The sequence below is a fragment of the Corvus kubaryi genome, unplaced genomic scaffold (assembly GCF_017639235.1).
Source record: "Corvus kubaryi isolate FWS band 111438036 unplaced genomic scaffold, C.kubaryi_AGA036_p1.0 133, whole genome shotgun sequence".
NCBI classification, from domain to species: Eukaryota; Metazoa; Chordata; class Aves; order Passeriformes; family Corvidae; genus Corvus; species Corvus kubaryi.
Window position 1 is genome coordinate 27,272,817 of NW_024580667.1, and position 21,265 is coordinate 27,294,081.

At 39.2% G+C, this 21,265-nt stretch overlaps 1 protein-coding gene across 2 annotated transcripts in view; it reads left to right on the forward strand.

Annotated features, from left to right (window-relative positions):
• AFF3 (AF4/FMR2 family member 3) overlaps nucleotides 1-21,265 on the forward strand; it is a 323,305-nt gene that overhangs the window by 170,850 nt on the left and 131,190 nt on the right. For both annotated transcript variants that reach the window (XM_042040545.1, XM_042040553.1), the window contains exon 5: nucleotides 16,824-16,910. In XM_042040545.1, coding sequence (XP_041896479.1) covers nucleotides 16,824-16,910 — 87 coding nt within the window. The remainder of the gene's footprint in view (nucleotides 1-16,823; nucleotides 16,911-21,265) is intronic.

A 21,265-nucleotide genomic window follows, 5' to 3' on the forward strand; every position in this document is an offset into this window, starting at 1 on the left:
ATCTGCATATACAACCATGGGACACTTTTTCTGACATCTACTGTCCTATGTTATCAAACATTCATGTCTTGCTGGTCTTCCCCCAACTTAGTTACCATCTCTTGGTTAGGATATAGAGGTGAATGATGCCTTATATAAGCCCACTTGTTAAATGTGCTGTGATACTTCTAGGGGAAAAAAAGAAAATGGCAAACATGCCTAATAGCACTTGGACTTTCAAAATACACAATCTTAGTGTGCTAAAGTCTATTCAATATTCAAAATTAAGTCATTGTTTCCTTGTATTGCTTCCTTTGTCTGCATCCATCTTGAATTTCATCTCGTATTTGGACTGCCAGTGCTTTGGGGCAGGAACTGCTATTTCAGTGTCTTTGTGGGGCACTTTGCTGAGTGTGTCCAGACCATGACTCTAGAAAAAAACTATGTGTTTACACATGCCATTCACAATTATCATGCAGATTCACAATCCAAAGGGAGATTATTTGCAGGGGCCTTGTGTTCCTAGCTGGGAGGGACCCTTCCTCTTAGCATTTCAACAGGGTTTGCAATAGCCTGAAAGGACCCTTTCCTAGACAATGGGGGGGAGATCCAGGACCTGATGATTTGCCCATCTACTGCCTCATCCTTTGAAAGACAAAGTTCAGCCTCACCTGAAATTGCCTCCTAAATTCAAAAGATTCTTCCAGGTCCCAGATCTTGGGACCTTCCTTTGCCAATAATTATGTATCTGTAGCTTTACTTGTCATGAGGCATTTCTCCCAAAGAGGCCTCTGCACCGTAACTAGGCTGTTCCAATTTCAGAATGGAGTTCCACTCATGCTCTTGCTCTGTCTTATGAAGGTGAAGGAGTGAATCTGTTAAATTTGTATATCTGGAGAAAAAAAATTATGATCACTACCCTATAGCATTCATTCTTCTGAGAGCTTTCAATAAAGACCTGACACAATGTAAGTTCAACACTGGAAATGTGTTAAGTTTATGTCATGACCTGCAGATAGTTTTGGAGACTTCTGCAGATTTCACATCCATATCCAGCTCCATCAGTTCAGCCTTCTACTTGTTTTCTTCCCAAAATCTCAGTGCACTCTTAACAAAGTAAGGTGGTGATATGTCATTTAACATGTATAGGATTGACACTTCTAAGTGATCCTCCAAAATTGCTCAGGTGTCCAGCTGAAAAGGTTAGAAACCAATTTATTCCATGTAGGTTTTGTACTGTATTGCCATTTCCCACGAGTATCCTCCAGAGGATGCTCTTCAGGCTTTGGGAGCCCTTTCGTCTCTGTTTGCTGAGGTATCTCTTCAACTCCCCAGTTCCATTTGGCAAATCAGAGTGCTGATCAACTTGTACCCCTGTTGCTCTTTGGGTAAGATTTCTCTTCCTGCATCTGTATTTAAAATGCAGTTGTTCGTTACCAAGAATTCTTGGTCTCTGTGGACCAGCACTTGGAAGAGAGGAGCAGCTTCCTCGACATTAACTCTGGTTTTCCACGACGAGTTTTCCGCACGGACTCAATGACCTCTACGTCCCCTCACCACTGTCACTGCTGACTTGGAGCCCAGTGCTCTGACATACCTCACTGGTGAGGTACCAAGTGGCAAATGCCCTCCCTGTCAGAACCTTGCTCCGGAAAGGGTCTGGATGGTGGTGGTGCACTGGGGGCCGCCTGAGGTCTTGTCACTGTAGAGGAAGCCAGTGACTCCTGCACTGGAAACTTGCCTCTAGAGCAAAATCTGTGTGGAAGTCCCTCTTCAGAAACCACAGCTAATGTCAGGTAAGTTACCTTTTTTCCCCCCCTCTATCTGTAATTAGACATCCCAATTATGCAGTTTAATCTAATTAAAGTAATGATGCAATTATACAATAATTAATACATAATCGGCATGCAAAAACCTCTGTAAGTATTATTTAACCAACAGAGCAAATTCTAGATGAACCTTTTCAGTCTCTTAAAAGTATATCATTTTAGCAATCAGCTTGAGGAAGGGATTTTGCCTACTCAAGCATTTATAAATCCTTACTTCCACTAGTAAAATTACTTTTTCTTACTATTTATGAGCATTTAGCTTCCATTGACTTCAATGGGAGTTGTCTCTGAGCACCCAGAGACAGAAGTAAAGCTTAGAGCCTCCAAAAGACTCACCACAAGTATCTCATCTGAAGACAGCAAAGTGCTATGAAGTCATTTCAGGAATGCCTAATACTGGATTGCCTGCTGCTAGAGATGATAAAAAAAATAAAATAAATCTTATTGTAGATTGCAAGAGAAGACAGCTCTATGGTACCTGTACTGGTACTTTCTCAACAAACCTTACTACTTAAGATAATTTTTTTTAATTAACTGCAAATTGCTTTCTCATTATCCAAAATAAATGTGCAAAATGTGCATATTACATATGCACCATACTTGCAGATGTATAAACTAAGCCTTAGCTGTGTATCTACCCAAAGTCTCATGCACCAAAATGAGGGTGTGAATGGGGATGCAGGTCCCGGCTCTAATGGTATGCACAAGAACCTGGTTTTTCTGTATTGACTCATTTTTCTGAAACAGATAAACTGAGAAGAGTCTGTTTCATTGTATGAGAATGTTAGCCGTATCTGCAATAGCCAAAGACCCACATTCTGAAATGACATCAGAGACCTGGGGGCTTGTCTGATAAAAAATGGGATTTCTTTTCTTCTCATCCTTGGATAATACTTTCTTTAGCCTACTCCCCATCCCCTTTCTGTTGTGCAGTGAACTGTGCACTCTATATGGCTTTTTCCTACCCATGATGTGGCTGAATGTCAGTAATATTTTACCCTTGTTTTGGAAAGTACTGTGGAATCAGACGTCTACATTTATGTAATACTCTATAAGTAATGTCTGGACGTCTGAAGAAATGAGAATGCCCTGTCCCTTTCTTTGTCTCTGTTGCACAACTCATGCTTTAAACTAGGTACATTGTATTGAGAGATGTTATAAAGCAAGTTTATTCAAAACACCTCAGTATCTGTGTCAGTAGAAGTATTTATAAGCAGGGAAATTTCAGAGGAAAATATGAATGTTCCCTGACAAGCAGTCACTTCGGCTTTTGTTGTTGTTGTTGTTTTTTGCACAGTTTTCTGCTATGGATCTAGTTTTAAGTGTTATTACCCATGTGTGTGGAAGTATAGTTTTGATTTGATCGATATTCTCTTTAATGCCAAAATTGCTAAGAAAAGCTTTTAAAATTTGGTTTCAATTCAAATATGATGGGTTTACTGTAATTTTTTAATTGTCGGTATTCATATTGGTAGTGTAAGTTTTTAATCCTTTTCATGATAGACACTGAAAATATGTCTTAAAAAAGCCTATAACTGAATAATTTGTTCATTCCTGGTGATATAAATTCAGTTCTATATATGGAGTCACTGTGAGCCTGCATATATGGCCCACAGTTTCCAAGCTTAAGAAGTCACAGGAGCTTAGGTGATCCTCTGGTCACTGGTAAGGGTCACATAGGGAGAATTTTTGTCTTCCAACATTTTTCTTCCTCCCACTTGGCGGTTTCAAATGGAACGTAAGAGGACATTTGTCTGGGCAGTGTATAAAGAAAGTTTCCGGTGCATACTGAGTCCTAGTTCTTTGACCGAAAGGGTACTGTTATTTCAAAGACAGAAAAAAATAAGCCTTTCCCATGCCTTTCTTGAGTGAAATTCTCTTGTTGAAGAGCTGCAGAACATCAGTAGGTCCATCAGAAAAGACTGCCCAAGGAAGTGGTTGAGTCACCATCCCTGGAGATATTTAAGAGGCATGTAGATGTGGCGCTTGGGGACATGGTTTATTGGTGGACTTGGCAGTGCTGGATTAACAGTTGGACTTGATGATCTCAGAGGTCTTTTCCAACCTAAACAATTCTGTGATTCAGTAGCGGACATCTGGAGATGGGAAGAAATAAATGCAGCTAAAAGGTATGAAAAAATTCAGCACACATACTACTGTACAAAACTCCAGCATATTTATATTCCATGGAAAAAATTAGCATAAAAATCTAATGTCTGGTTATTTCACAGCTCTGCTTACATCTATTGATCACAGAAGTCTCATCAGTGTAGGTCACAGGCAACATCATCCTGCTAATTTTTCACCAGTCTTTATTTTTTTAGCAGCATAGTCACCCATATTTGTTGTAGGAACTTGCGTCTGAACTTGCCAACAGTTTGGTGATTCTGATAGGCCAGGGGCTGCTGTCTTTGGTCAAGATACAATAACTACCAAAGTACAGCTGATCTCTTATTGCTGAGCATGATTTAAAGGAAAATCTTTGAAAGAAGTATGAAGAAGCCTGAATTACTACTCTTTTATATGTTTTTAAATGAGAATGTAAAGGCCAAGGGCATTTTTTCCTATTTAATACTATTAAATCCGTCATTAAATCTCTCACTGAACACTGGGTGAATTTAATGGTGCCCTCAAGTGCCGATGCTGATGCTTGACTGTGTTAATATTGTTGTATATACAGATACAATAAATAACACTTAGCTAAGGTAGTGTTAGCAGCCTTATTGGGTATATCAATACAAATAGCTGCACTAATGAGATTAAGCATCAGAAACCAAGGCAATGTGAATCTAGGCACTGAGGCTAAAATATGGGTAGGGATTCAACACATTGAACCTATCAATAAAACCGAACAGACTCTACTAAAAGCTTTATTGCTAGTTGGCATTAAAGGATTAATTTGAAAGTACAGTTTTTATCTTTTCTCATCTCACTTTATCACATGCTCTGTCTTAAAACTTCTGTCTGTCTGGTGCGCAGATATTATGAGTGCTTCTGTTTGCTGAACAGTCTGCAAAACCCTTGGCAGGTCACACCGCTTTGCCTTTCTGTAACACAAGTTCCCTTTGGTTGATGTAATTCAGCACTGGGAATGGGCTGGGTTTGTACCACTGGTATTTTTTATGTCTGGTAGTCTGAACACAGAGTTGGATTAGTTGAGTCACCTCTAGATCACTGTTTCTTCTCTCCACATACATGCTTTGGATGTAGTTGCCTTGCCCATGCAGATTGTATTAAGCCACCTTAATTGCAGGATCCCCAAATGTTCATTATTACAGTATTCTTTTACCAGTACAGAAATCTCCAATTGATTCCATTTCATTTTGAGGGTATTTCCAATTTATGGTTTTATGGCTAGTAGGGAAAAAAGCTTTATGTTGTGATATTTCTTCTGATGGGCTTCTTTCTGTGTGTGCTAAAGCTTTGAAAGATATATCCACTGCTTTGTTTTACTAAGAAACTGTTTCAAAGTGAAAAAGAACTGACCTAAAGGACTAATTTTAACTGACAGGGGTGAAAACCTTGCTTGGGTAGAGAAGTCCCTGAAGGCTTAAGTGGATATTAATTGCTACACAGACATTATCTGAAACTTCTCATTTCAATGAATTGCAGTTTGATGCTTCTCATAAAGAGAAATCAAAAGAAATTAATGTTTGCTGCCATGAAACAACCTTTTGTGACTCTTAGTATTTTAAATTTCCAATGCTAAGGCAGTTATTTCTGATTCCCTGCACTCTAAAAAATAGGTAACATAATTAAATAGTGGTATAGGTATGTCCTGTTTCCTTTTTCTTTATGTAGTACTTTAATTTTTCCACATGATTTCTATGAGGTTAAAAAAAGGAAAACATATCCATCCTCATTTTTTAAATGTCAGCAAAGGAATGTTAATTATATTGTAAAGTGGATAAGTAAATCATGTGTAGTTAAGAGCTAAAAAATAAACAAGCGTTTGTAACCATCTTATTTCCTTGCATACCTCTATCATGATGTAGCCTATAATTTCATAATCACCTACTGTTTGCTGGCAAACATATTGAGGAATTTTTTAGAGAGCTGTAAAAACTTTTGCTAGCATCATTTTTCATATCATTCTAGCTGTAAAACCAAGCTGTCTTTGTGCTGAGAGTCTGGTACAGCATCGGCAGAGAATACCTAGAAATGGTGAGGCAGCGTGACATGCTGTTCCACGTAGGCTTTCTGGGCCCCATACGGGGCGTCCAGCAGTTCAAGCTTAGTTGTTTCGTAACCAGTCTACTTAAAAACTGTTTCAAAGATCTGTTCATTTTGCTTTCTAATAATTTAATGTGATTTTAACCGATTTAGATAAATCTAAATGTATTTGGTTTTAGTTAAAATGGCTTAACTTTAAATGGCCATTATTTTAAATAGATGCAAATTACTTATGCAGACAATGTCTACAATAATGCATAGGATACTGGTGTTAATCTACCTTTTAATAAAATAAATGGCATAATGGATGAAGCCAGAACATGCTTTCAGAGTAGATTTAACTCTGCAGTGTATATTTTCATACCTTGTACTGTTTTTCCAACTGGAGTCACCAATTGGCATTGTCACAGTGCCATTTATGTCGAGATGGGTTTTCTTAAGGGACTTTAGGACTCAAGATTCTTTCAACCTTAGTTCCAATTTTATAAGTTTTAACTCAATATTATGGTACTTACAGAGGTTATGGGGGTGCTGGTATGCCTAATTCAGGTTTGCAGACTACCTTGCAAATGAAAACCAGTGCATATAATAAGCACGAAATACTGTTTCAGGGCTTAAAACAGACAGAGCTTGAGACAATAATAGCTTTGAGGAACACAGTTAGTATAAACACTAGACAAATGTAAATTGCACAGCTACAGAATGGTCTCCTTCGCTGCTCCATGGCTGTGTTTGCAGCTAGAGAGAAGCACACACACAAAATGAGTTTTAACAAGAAATGCCAGATTGCCTAGGGACATCTGAGTCAAACAAAGGGGCTCTGCCTGCCTCTGACAGCATCCCAAAGGCCACCCCATGTGTAGCAGGGAGAAATGGTAAGTGCTGTTTCATGCCCATGGCACTGGCTTCTGAGAACAGGATGGTGAGCAGAGCTCCCAGCCAGACAGGCTCTGTGCTTGTGCACAATGCCCTCACAAGGACTCCCAACGCACCATGCTACTGGCAAGCCTAACATTTTTCTTCAGAGCAACAAGGGACTGGCCTCCAGCCTTCTCCCCACTTTTCCAGAGGATGGTCCAGATCTTAGGTCCACTGATGTGCCCCATGCTATCTTTCTGCTGACCACAACAAGAGTGTCAGGCAAATGCCTCCATTGTGTTTATCCCTGCACTTAAATCCCCAAGGTTTATTGTGGTGCATCGGGAGCTTATGAAATCAAAAGCAGCAGAGGACAACTATGGTAACTGATACATAAGAAAATAAGAAACTTCTGTTTCTCTATTTTCTAAAGCACAATGGGACATCCCTTTCTCACAGTCACTCCTTTTGTGGTCAGTACCTAACATTCACATGAGAATACAAATGGTTCATGCGTTTTCTTGACTTACAAAGTATGTATTGATAGCCATAAATGCTGAGGATTTTGACAGACTGAAAAGTAAACAAGAAAATCCCACTTAGCTACATTTTAGGTGTGAGTCTGAATCACCCAGAATGACTAATGCTCTGACCTATGTGACAAGCCAGATAACTTCAGCCACTCTCCCCTGTCTTGAGCCTACTATCTAGTATTTGGCTGAAGCATATAATTCAGAAAAACCTCCTTTATCTTATGACTTGAAGACATGAAGATAGGCATTTCCATAGCACTGCATCCCAGCAGTGAACCACCAGCTTATGAGAAGTTGTTCTTTTTTTTCCTAACTTCACTTTGCCTTTTTGTTCTTCTATCCATTGGCTCATGATACCAGAAGTATGTGTATTGTATCACTAATGAAGTTAGTGATTTTCATCTTTCTCTAATATTGTGAGCTGGCAACAGTTTCCACTGATTTCTTAAGTCATCCCTTGAGAATCCTATTGAAGCTGGTGAGTAGAGGTTCTGCTTTTCCTTGGGACACTTGATAGTTAGCTACGAATAGGTTTTCTAGAAGTCATGTTACAGGGGATTTTCCCCCATGAAGCTGCTTACACAAATCCAGCATAGTTAGTGGCTCTTAGTGTAACAGAGGTGATTTCATCTGCCATCTTTTCTATGTTCCTTTTTTTTTCCACTTGCTCAGAATTCCCAGCATTTCTGAAGAAAGGGGTTCAAGGAAACAAGCTGTTACACCATTGGTGTAACCAGTTCTATTGTGCTATCATATACAAATGCACCCTGGTCGATCGAGCTCTTTGGGCAAGAGTAAGAGATGTGGGATATTTGTTTTCAGTTTCTTGTCCTCTGATAACCCCTAACGCCTTTCTGGGGCAATGTGTTCCAGTCTATGGTATTCTTCATTTCTGGACATGAACAGAGTACAGAGTACCTGAACATGTACAGAGTTTGTTCAGCTCTGTACACCTCTGCACTCATAGCTGAACTGGTATCTGTTGGCTTTAGACATTGCATTGTGCCATTGTGCTACTTCTAGAATACAAACCAGCAAGATTTAACATCTTTCTGTCAATTCAGATCTAGGAGGCACACGATGTAACCTTGAGAACAGATGGTTGAATTCACATACACTGAAGCACACAGTGCTACACTGATTTCTTAATCTCATTCAGAATAAATGACTTGTATATGAACAGATTCCCCAAGTTGTCAGAGCATCATAAACAAAATTGCTTGCTAATTGCAGTCAGCCACATCCATGCAAGGTTGTCCAGGAAGGATTTACAGGCTGCTTCGCCTTGCAGAACCTCTTTGTTTTATGACAGGGAAAAGGGAATGAGAATCTCTTCAGTCTGAGGCTCCAGCTTGGTGTACTTTTCACCTGTAAATTGTACACATTTAATTTAATTGCATTGAGAAACCACAAGTACAAATCCTCTTGGAACTGTACTTTATAGAGCTACATTTGACAGCGGTTTAAGTTCTAATACTTTAATTCTGACTTCTTTCTTTTTGTGGATTTTTCTTACCCTCTCTATCATCTTTTCACACTGACCAAGTTTGTTGTAGTAGCACAGAACAGAAGCTTCCTTGCTTCTTGTTATGGTTGGCAGCCTTCACAGGTATCTTAGCCAAAAGGCATTCTGGTAGCACTTTAAACCTTCACCCAGAGTACAAGGTATTTACTTCATGTAATGTCTGCCCATAACTTGTGCACAGAACACACAGGCAGCACTGTGTTACTCCTAAGTTCGTGAAGGTTGATGTGCTCAATCAGTTGGCTGAACAAGCTGAGCTAAAAATACCAATTCATCCCCACTGGTGAATCTCCACTGTGGATGCACAAAAGAGCTCTTTGAGTGAACCCCCAGGTTTCCAGGAACCATGTAAGTCTTTATGGTACCCCCAGTCCTCTTAAAATGGCTTCAGGGGTATGAAATTGGAACTAAGAACAAATTAGATCAAACCAATGACCTGTTATTTCGTCTTCTGACAAGGGAGTGATCCAGGACCACCAATGTACCTATCACAAAGCTTCCAGCCTCCCACAACAGAAGAAAATGGAAAAATCTGTCTACTTTCTAAAAAAAAAATAGATTTTTTTCCCCGCAAAATTTGCTTCAATGACCTCTCTGCATTTAGCAGTGTATTTTTGTCTGAATTAAAGGAGTGTTTATATTAGAACATTGCATGCATTTGTGGAAAAGATATTTCAGTATTGATAAATATTTACCGTGATGGTATTTCTGTCTTCTCCAAACCACAGATGTTTTCCTTACTAAATGTGTCTGGTTTTCAGCTTTGAGCATTTTTTTCTCTGCTTTTTTTTCTGTATTAATACAATCATCCATCAAAACAGGAGTAAGACCCTGATCAGTGTCCTGGTATTTTTTTTTCAAAAGCCTTTGTTTTAAGTTCTTGACATGTTTCCAGAGCAATCCTGAGGCCGCTACCATTGCCTAAGAATTAACATGCTTGTTGTGGTCTCTGAAAATGTCAGCTATGTGCACTTTTTCATTATTATCTGAAATCATGCAGAGATCTGGACCTTGAAATACCCTAGGTCTTTTACTTTCCTCTTTCTCCTCCCCCCACTCCCAAGAGGCAGCTATTCATCTTCATTAGCCACTTCTGTTAGCTTGCTGCCAACTGAGACTAGAAAACTAGCTGCATCAGTCTTGCATGGCAATTCAGGAATTAGAATCCATAGTCCTTGGGTGCATGAGGTTAATGCACTAATAAAGATTGTACCTTGATTAACCACATCATCTCAGCTTGCCCAAGCAAGGTTGGTTTTCAGACAGTTTGTTGTATCATATGGCTCACTGCATTCATCTAGAACCATAGCTTCTTAGCTAAGAAGAGATATTCATCTTTGTGACTAAAGGAGAAATTTTATCCTTTTTTTTCTCATTTCAATGAAGAATATTTTTTAAAAATTAAAGAAATTGTCTAAATGCTGTCCTATGATTTACCTGTAAAGGGACACCTTCCTTTCCTAATAAGGGGGCGCAGGGGGGTTGTCCTAAACTCTGATATGAGAGAGCATGCCATGGGTTATACGCTAATTTACTTGTTTTTAGAATCAGACCACATTTCTTTTAGGCATCCATAACTTCTTCTAGACTTACAGGCTCATTTATTCCCCCCAAAAATGAATAAAAATCTGCAAGCCTCTATGCTAAAGAATTATAATCATACAAATGAAGGACCTAAATAAGTCAGTTTGATAAGTAAGCAGCTGTAGCCTTCTTTCACATTTATCTGTCCTAGATTGCTGAACCTTGACTAAGTGTTGCAGGTTATTTTCAGGATGGTTCCACTAAATCAGAGATAACATATTCCAAACAGAAACTTACTGCACTGGCATTTCTGATTTGCTGTAGAGTGAATTGATCCACAGATCACGTTGCAAATACTCATGATTTGGAATGGTTTAGTTCTGTAGATACCAAATATCTGGAGATTTAATGCTGAACACATTCTTTAGTGCTGCAGTCTGCAAAATCTCTTACTTTCTCCCTTTTCATGGGCCTAATTTCTCTTTTTTCCTTTCCTTCTTCCCAGCTCACGGGCATGTGTGTACACACACACACACACACAAATCCTGTTTCTATCAAGCAGTTTCTGCTGATGACCATCTGTGCATGTCTGAAGAACCAAGCACAGCAAAAATGACACAGTCACAAGCTACACAGTTACCTTTATTTCTTTGCTTAGAACAAAAAAAAAATATTCCTTGACAAGCACTTGCCCCTGGATTGTCATGTATCTTTGGAAGTTATACCAATGAAGCCTATTGAAAGGAATTCATATTTCAGAAAGCAGCAGAGCATTTGGAGAGTCTTGGGACTGTTGCCAAAGGGGAAATGTGGTAGAATGTGTTTGCAGCAGATTGCTATGAAAAAAGTTACTCCTTGAAATCATTTTAGCAGGAGTAGGAGAGACAGAAGAACTGACTGAGGTTCAGTGCTGAACTGGCACCCAGTTCAGTGTCCTTACTGCCATTTCAGCACCATGATAGGCAGCTAACAGTAGTTCCCTTATTTCATCCTTCAGTTAGTGGGTGAAACCATGTGTGCCACTTACCTCAAGTTTAGGAAGCATTTTGTATCATACATGACAAATATTAACTATAAATTAAAACCCACCCAAATGAGTGGAGAGAAGATAAGTAAAACAGAAAACAACAGAAGCTGGAAAATGACAAGATATTTTGTTGGGCGGTGATGGTTCTGAATAACATGTTATCAAAAGGATAATGACCAGTAAGAGATGCTCAAATGGAAAGTAGAAAATTATCAATTGCTCAAAGGAAACTATGGGGCTTATGAGGAAGTAGAAAGAGAGGAAACAGCTTTATCTTTCCGTTTTATAGGCACATATTTGAAGTTTGGGTTAGAGAAGTTGCAGCAATAACAGATACTACAGGAACCAATTTTGAAAAAAGAAAATTGGCTTTTCACATGATAGGAACCTTACCACAGTGAAATACTGTCAGCTTCAACACAGTCTCCAAAAGTTTCAGTGTCTGTCTCTTTGCTTTGGATATTTGACACTAAAATCATAGCCATGTTGTCAGCTAGTGGCAATGTAGCTTCCTTGAAATGAATGGGATATTTGCCAACTGACAGCAGTTAAAAAGAGAGACTCCTGTGCTAAAAAAAAAAAAAGAAAATATAATATTGTGAAGACAGAAGAGATACTAGATTACAGGTTCTCAAACTGCATCTTGTTGCTAAAGGGTCTTGGAAAGCTCTGCATTACCTTTGCATGGCCTTGACTTCCAGCTGAATAAATACATCTAATGCTTCCCTAAAATCTGCATTTCAGTGTAGGTAACTACAAAAACAGATCCTCTCCAATCTGCCTGAGCTAACCAGCAGAGTATTTGCAAAGGAAAATTGTGTCTCACAAATCTCCTATAATTCCTGTGACATGTCAGTTGAGCAGTGGATGAAGTTGAGTCAGATAAAATAACTTTCAAAAGGTGTTTGACAGAGTCCTTTATGAGGTGCCACAAATATTTCTTAAATCATCCTGTGCAGAAAGACGAAATATTAGGAATCAAAAATCAGCTAGGTGAGCACAAGCAGAGAGGAGGATTAAACAGTCAGTTTTCTTAATTACCCAATGATAAGTTCTGGTTTCGGCACCAAGTGAACAGCAAGATTATACATGTGGCAAGACTTTAAATCTAGATGCTACCCATCTCCCTACTTATTATTAATTACGATTTTTCTGAATCAGTTCAACCATTCCTGGTATCATGTGCCACACAGAAAGATTGATGACACTAGATAAATAGCATTGCCTTAAGTCTAGAGTGAATACTATTTTTTACCTCTGCATGGTACTTCTCCTGAAAAATTATCTACAAGCTAGGGTTAAAAGCCCCAAACAAAACACTACCAAGCAGTCATTAATCCCCAAGAAATGTCTGGTTACTTAATTGTTGCTGCGGAAACTGAAGTTGGAGCAAGAATATGCAATACTATAGATTTCTTTGTTTGAAGGTTTTCCCTTCAGTGAGAAGAAAAGCCAAGTTGGCATGTTGAGTAAGATTAACTAGGCTTGGACCTTTATAGCTTGTAAAACTGGACATTTATGTATGACTGCTGAAAACTGATTTACTACAGGTAGAGACGAGTAAAGTTGCGGAGTTGTAGAGTTACAGTACGCATGTGAATGAGACGTGCCATCACCACCAGCACCACAAAGATGTCAGTGCAAAACAACATCACTGCAACCCTCACAAGGAGAAATGTGTGTTATGAAGCAAAGAGAGGGCATCTGAGCTGCTCCTTGGACTTGTGCATCTGGCTGCAGGAGGAGGGGGGCAGTCACTGTCATCTCAAACGGTCTGTCCTGCAGTTGGGCACATGTGCTCATCCACATATATGTTTCAAGCAGCCTGGTCAGGGCTTCCTTCTTTGATCTAGAAGTCTTTGTTTTCCCCACTTCTGGACCCCAAATGTCTTCTCAGTACTTTCTTTTGTTGACATTGTTCAGGACTTTAGGATTAAGTTAGTCAAGTTTGAAGAAGACTATAAGTTGGTTTTAAATTAGACCATTGTCTTGTAGTGGCTGGAACATTTTCTGGTGCCAGGTGTTTCTGACTTATTTTTTGTTTGATTTATGCTAAAAAAGACCCTGGGTTTTTTCTGTTTTTAATTTTAAAAACCTTTTGAGTCAATCGATGTTCTAACACCAATTTGAAGGTGCTAAGGCTCTTAAATACATTTAAATTTTCATCAGTCCTTTTCAGTTTTCAGTCCAGCGGGTGCCTTATGCCAGTACTGCCAATCCCAAACTCCAAAGACAGGCAAGTTACCTGAGAAGAGAAGATGTTCATGAAAGTTCATTTTACAATAAAAGTTGAGTCCTTTCTGTTTAGTTAGTTAAATAGTTGCCATTTAGGCTTGCATTTTCAGACATTTCACACCATGTACCAAAAAAAACTTGATATAATCATATGTCACTACTAGTGTTTTGAATCTGTCTCAAATATCTTCAGCTAGAGCCTAAAATCCCAAGACTTGGCACACTTGAATATATTCTGGATTTGTTTCTGCTTGTTCTTGCATGGTGTTGACATTTGCTGGACACCTAAATTCTTTCTCCTGATTTTTGAGGCTCTGTTCTTGGCAGCCAGAAAGAGACTCTGCACATAGTTTAATGTTTCTATTTAGAAAAATATTATACTACATTTAAATCCTACCACTCCTCAGTGGTGACAGCCTGTAGTTTGGGATACTTTTCATTGTGGCTTTCCGATTATTTTTTCTAATTTTATTTAATTTTATAGTTGTCTGAATTTCAAAGGGTAGAGATAAATAAACAATACAATCACAACTCAATGTATTATTCTAGTAAATTCACATTCAGATAGTCATTATAATGGCAATTATTAACCTTGGCAGATATCAGTGGTTTTACTAAATCTTTGTGTCAGAAAGGGTTACATCCAATTTAAATTATGTAGAAAGCTTTATTATATACCACAACTGAAAGTAAAAAAAGGAGAAGAGGAGCTAGCTGAAAAAAAAAAAAAGACTATTAAGGCTATTTTTCATTGAAGTGGGGATGAGAAATATTGTTGGAGAAAAGAAGAAACGAAAGATTTTGACATGTCAAAAAAAAGGTCACCTTTATTTTTAATCAACCCTCTGGTCCTTTCACTGGATGAAGGCATCATTGTCAGACTCGGGCAAGCAAGGTGGGAGGAAAGAGCTCTGCTGCTGTAACAGATTGTTTTGTGCTGGCACAGAGCAGACTCCTCAGGAGAGGTGTCCCTGAAGGTGACAGTGGGGTCACCAGCTGTACAACCTGGAAGAACTGCTTCTTGAGCAAATGGCAGTCATAAGCACTGAATAGAATATTTCACAAGTAGGATAACTTTGGGTCAAAGTCACCAGATGTTCCCAGTCTGTCTGCCCCCGTTCTTCAATTGACAGAGATAACGTAAAGCATTGCCCTACGGAAGAAAGGGACACATAGTCATTCCCATGTGGTTTTTTGGGCTCAGCACCTCAACTTGTGGGGCAGGACACTTTGGTTGGGAACAGGGTTTTTCCGCTGGAAACACCTTTAGTCTATATACACAACATTTCCCACAGAGTAAATGGTCCCGTAAGGGAAAAGCAAGGAAAGCAGGTATGAAAGTGATACCTTTTTACGTGACAGACTTAGGGTTAAACATCCACATTGCAAATCTCCATTTTGTCAATTTATTGTCATACACCTTTACTATTGGGATATTTCTTAATACATTATTTCTTAATCTTTTGCAAACAGTAGCGCATGTGCCAGGTACTTGTAGCAAACAGCAATCTGATTGCCTCTGTTTTTTGCTGCCTGAGTTTTTAGAAGTTACTGTATATTAAAAATTGCTATATACTGTTATTGCTGGCACTTATCAGATAAGGAAGTCATAAGATGAATGATCTGCCTCAAAGAAGTGAAAAGCAAAGCAATTCTGATACTGAAACTGCAAACCAGATGATGCTCTGATTAGAGGCACGCATGTAGATTACAGAAGTATAATAAATCATGTAACTTTTTAGCTTCAAATAAATTAAAAGAATGCAATTTTTATTAGGAAATAAACTGTTTATCAAGAATGCTTTAAAGGTGACATTTATTGCTAATAAACTGTGTTGAAAGGGCTGGTCCTTTCATTGGCAGAACAGCCAGAGACTTTCCACTATGTAAAAAATGCAGCAGCTCAGTCCATGCTGGGTCAGGAAGCAGTTCCATCAGCACTAATGAAGGATGGGCAAGAGACTCACACACCCTTTTTTCCAAACAAGAAAATTTTCTTTTCTCTTTAAAAAGGAATGAGTCATGGAAATATAACTCCAGTTTTATTTTGGGACTGATTGTGGATCTCTGCATGGCTCCTTGAAATACCACTGAGAAACAACTCCACAGTCAGCTAATGGTAGCAAAACCCAGCAAAGCATCTGCCAGGCAGAGTCTTCATAGTGTCAGAAATCCCCCTGCTTAGGCAGGATGTTATTTTCTCTTCAGTTCTTCTAACGTATGGGCCAACTTTCAGGGTTGTCATGCTTGGCTCTATTTCTCATATTAATTCTCTTAAGTTACTGTGTACCAAATATTGTGGCTGTTGGTGCTGAACATGTCAAAAAAGAAATCTGTCCCTTAACATCCTGCACTAGAGAGGAACAAATGGTCTGAAGTGTTTCATTTATCTCTCCCCAAAAGCAGCCTTGCTTTGGAGACCAACTCATTTAGACTTGAATCATAACAGTATTGAATGTGTGCCTACCTGCTACCTGAAGCTGGGTCAAGGATGACTGCATAAAAGTCAGGTCAAGCTGCATCTGTCTCTTAGCTATGAAAAAATGTCCCTCCAGACAAAACAGGGAGGAGAAAAAGATGGTGTGCAGCACACCTCGTTTAGGGCTTGCCACATATCTGTGTCCTTCAAGGCACAAACACGTTGGAGTTAGGAACTTATTCAACTCCTTTACAATGATAAAGGCAATTTTAGGAATTAACTGCTAGCAAGTGGTAAGCATTTACCATTCTGACTTTGTGAAATCTATTGTGTGATTAGTCCACTGCGTGTACCCCATTACTTGGTCATGAACCGAAATTTCTGTTCTCATCTACAAAAGAATATTCTGTTAGTCTCACCAGCCCAAATACGTTGTGTGATTGAACTGTATTGCAGACTGTTAGAAAAATCAAACTTCTTGCACTTAAGATGTATTATCTATTCAGGAAAATGAGAGTGTGCTTAAGAACTGCTCTCAAGAGTCTGTAAAAATCATTGTAGCTCATGTTTTGTCTAGATTATATGAAAACTGGGCATTTCCTAGAAGCTGCAGTAACTTAAATATTCCACTACCCAGGCACTCTTGCTACTGATATGCTGTCCTTGTCTCCTTTTCCACGGACTTTCTCAATGCATTTTGCTGAACAATACTGTTTTTCAGGAGATGACCCATTCATGGCCTCCGCCACTGTCAGCTATTCACACACCAGGAAAGGCAGAACAAAGCAAGTTTCCCTTCCCAAACAAGGTAAGACATTCCACATCGTGTACAAACATTCCTCCTGCACCTCACAATATGTCCTACAAAAGCCCTGACTAAGTGTGTGAGGTCTCTGGGCTGAGATTGGTGCCGTGCTGATGATATGCATGTGTGTGTGCCAGTATTCCCTGTCTTTTCCCTTCTTACAGCCTCAGCAGGGCTACAGTCTGCATCTCTTGGCAGCAGAATTGATGGTGTGGGGGTCATGGGCTCCTCACAGCAAGGTAAAACCACAGGTGTATCCGGTGGGATGTCCAGATGGGGTGGCTTCTGCTGAGGCTCCTGATTGACACCTTAGGGCACAGACAGCTGTGGAGAGTCAGGGAGCTCCTCCTTGCATCCACTGCTCCTGTGTCATTTGGCTTCACCAGCTGAGATTTGTGTTGAAACCTTTGAGGTCTGAGCAAGCCTTCACTAGGCACACTGGCCTCTAGTTGGGCCTGAGGACTGGGCACACATCTCCTGCCACCAGCCTGGCTTCAAAGGGGCAGCTTTGCTAGAGAGGCTGTCAGCCCAGTGCCGAGATACTCAGAGGGGCCACAGAAGCATTTGCCGTGGAAATATTTGATTCCCCAAGAGACCAAAGCCACTAGTCCTGCTGATGGTCCTTTAAAACCAGCCCCACTATAGGATGTGTCCCAGGGAAGATGCAGTGCAGCATGGTAAAGCTCATCAGCACAAGCTTGGGGAAACCACATTATTTATACATGGTAAGTCAGGAGGCAATGAAATCAGATATCTTGTGCAAGAGCCAATAAATTTCACATTGTATCACCATACACTGTTTAGATGTCACAAGCATATTTCATGCAGTGTTCAAGCTTGAAAGATGGTATTGATGCTGTTTATAGTCTTTCTCCTGTTAAAGCAAGCTCGTTTGGCAACTTTTAAGTCCATTCTGCAAAATTTAGTTTAGGGAATAATTATAACTACAAAGCCAAGAAAACTTCATTTGCCTACAGTAAAACAGCTTTTCTGTGGATGAGAGTGTCATGATTTTGAAGTATCAGGGGTGTAAACCAAAATATCTCTGGCATGTTATGAAAGAAAAAGAAGGAAATAACTCACTATTTGCTTGAAGGAAGACAACTGATTGAAGATGGTAGGCAGGCCAGAGGCTTGTTAAGTTAGAGTAAGTCCTGTAGGAGATAGGAGGATCAGCAGCTTACAAGCAGGTGAAGTGCCACATAGGGATGACAAAGTGAAGTGGTGCTTGCAGCGCTGCAGTTTCTGCCACAATTGCCACCACACAGTGTGCTTGTGTGACACGTGTGCAGATGTGCACGGGCAAGGCGTGCACCTGTCAGCGGATCTGTGTGGCCATCGTGAATCCACTTCCTCACAACTAAATGCATTGTGATAAATATAGGAATAGGAGAACCGCAGAGCAGAGAGCAAAGATATGTGAATAATGGTTGATATTGACTTTCTCATCTTCTCTCTGCCTGTTCATCCATCTCTCTGGGAAATTTTCTATTATTTTGAATTGCAGAGCCATTTCAGAGATCTACCATTCATTTTTAAAGATCCTTTTCAAGGCAGTTTCCTTTTCTCTTGCCAAAGTAGAATTTCCATTTTTTTTAAGCTTAGGATGGACAAGATTTCAGCTAGTAACATACGAGCATACTTTTGTACATACAATAACATCACAACTGTATTGTGGCCTGGATGGTCTGCATGGTCAGAAATGGGAGTGCTTTGTGTGTGAGATGGGAAAGAAGTACCTTAAAAAACTCACCAGAGTCCTGGAACAATCCTGTATTACTGGCCATAGATTATGTTAATTTTAGACACCACTTCTATTTTAAAATAATTAAAAGCTGTTCTGTGGCTTAACGTTAGTCTGTACTGTTACTGACTTTAGAAAGCATCTGCTTTTCAGGCTCCAAAATGCAAAAAATGGTTTCCTAATTTTTCAAACGTGTTTTTCAAACCTTCATAAACTAGCTATTGCTCTTCACAAAGCACGGAGTAAAATCTTTATTGGACCTCATAGGGAATGTCTCCATAGCTCTTAGAAAGCTTTCCCACAGGTAATCCACGTAGTTATCCCTACTTTTTAAAACCTGAGGGCTACACCAAACTGTTGTGGATCGCACATTATTCAGATAAATGGTTCTGTCAGTTAAGTAGTGACCAAAGCCAGTAAAGACTGAAAGGCTAAATTCTGGGCAACAGCTTCATCTCTTAGTTCCAAGTTATGCATGGTAACATGAATTGCTCTTCAGTCTTAATAGCAGTGCTAAGACATCAGTTCAATTCATTTGCAAAGACTCTTACAGCAAGAGAAGCTACACTTGCTTTTAGCAGAAGACAGTTCCCAAATATTAAGATATTCATCATTTTGGGAATGGGAAAAAGAGAAGCTTGTAGGACTCCTGCCCTGTTACAAGGATGCAAATCATAACTATGTTTCTGTCCATAAAAAACTGAGTGTCAGCATCATTAGTTCGCATTCACGCCACACTGCTTTTAACCTGCAATTCAAGTAATTAGCTATCTGACAGCTTGAAACTTGAAATTTATTAATTAGGCTATTAAAGTTGCAAAGGCCACAGCAACTATAGCTAGAGTGGTTTTGAAATCAGTCTAGTAATAAAAGCTAAATATCTGAGATTTATATATCACAAATATAACAGAATTGCACATTTGAAACTGCACATGTGGCTGTATCAATCAATATAACTAAATGCTCATTTGATGGAGGGGATGGATGTGCATATGCTGTACTTCTATATGAAATCAGGCCTCATTAACATGGGAGGTCTGCATTGATTCACAAGAATGAGAGGAGAGTCTGAGTCACGTGTGACACGTGGCAGTGCCCAGTAGGTTTCCAAATACTGCACTGCTGGAGGAGCACTGCTAGAGAGCTGTCCTTTATGTAATGGAGGGCATAAAGTTACATTTCATCCTTAACTTGGAATTTTCTTTCTCTCTGGAATTAATTTGTTCTCTTGAATTTACTAGGAAGGGGCAATGACAGTCTCTTTACTTCTTGTTTTTCAAAGCTTGAGGATAATTGAATGAATGTGTGATGTGACAGGCTGTGTGTGCTTTCCTTTCTCAGCCACGCTTTGTTATGTACAAATGATCAGGCATTTCTTGATTGTAATTTTATTAAAAGCATCTTAATAAATAAACTTTAAATGAATAATTAAATTTGTAAATAAGAGCTCACTTGATGCTTGTGTGGATGAGCTTTCATGTTCAAGTATTAATTCTCTTGTGCAGGAAAAAATGCTGTTAATTCTGCTGCATGCTTTGCTCTCTTTCTTCATTTTTACTGTGATTTTATGTCTTGATAGTTCGATCAGGTGTTTGATTTCTAGTTATGTGTATATGATATTATGGGATCAGCCATCATTTTGTTATTTGGGAATTAATTTAGCCACTCCAGGAGAACTGGTTTCTTGTCACAAAGCTATTGGGTGATTATTCTCAGCAGATGCTAAGTTGTCATACTGATGTTGTTCTTCACAAGCTCAATTCATTTGCTTTTTCCTTTCTTGTTGATTTTAACAAGCTGGAGGAAATACACTGGACAATAATCTTCAGAAATGAAGACTTCACCTTTTTTTTAAAGTTACATTCGTTTTTCCTCCATTAGTAAGACCATTCTATATTTCTCTATGAGATATTTTTACTAGCCTTTGGCAGAGGCAAGATACTGTGCTCAGCAGTTAAAGGGGATGGTGCATTCTTCCTGAGGTTAATGAAAAGGTAAAAGAGTGGGCAAGATCCTTGTTTAGAAGTTTCAAACACTTTTACAAATATGAAGATATTTCCCTCAAAATTACTGCATTTCCCTGAACTTCTCTAGGTAGATAAATTCTCTGTTTTGGAAACTGAACATGCTCTAAAAGCCTACTTTTATTGGGAGTGTGGTTGGCTACAAGAATAGCATTTAAATTCAGTTGTACATACCAGTACATCACTGCTGCAAGCTGATCTTGACTTTTTAAGATTACATTCAGTCACCAGAAAAAAACAGGCTTTAATCTCTCTTCATCAGAAACATTCACAAAAAGCTGATGCAATTTGTCAAAAGTACACAATTTCAAACTACTGAGAAATTATTCTTGGCATGTGAAACATGGTACAGATCTTTTCATATTACAGTAGAAGGTAGAAACTATTGGGGCGTGCCCAAAAAATGACATCTCACATTACAGGTATGTAGGATGGAAGTGAGTTGCAGATGTGTATTATAGTATTGAAATTACAGATCAAAGCCATGCAGTCTGGACAGCCTTGACTCCAGAGCAAATTGTTCAGATCGAGGGATTCTGATCAGCCGAGCCCTCAAGACACCAGGGTCTGCTGTCCAGCCAACCTCTGTT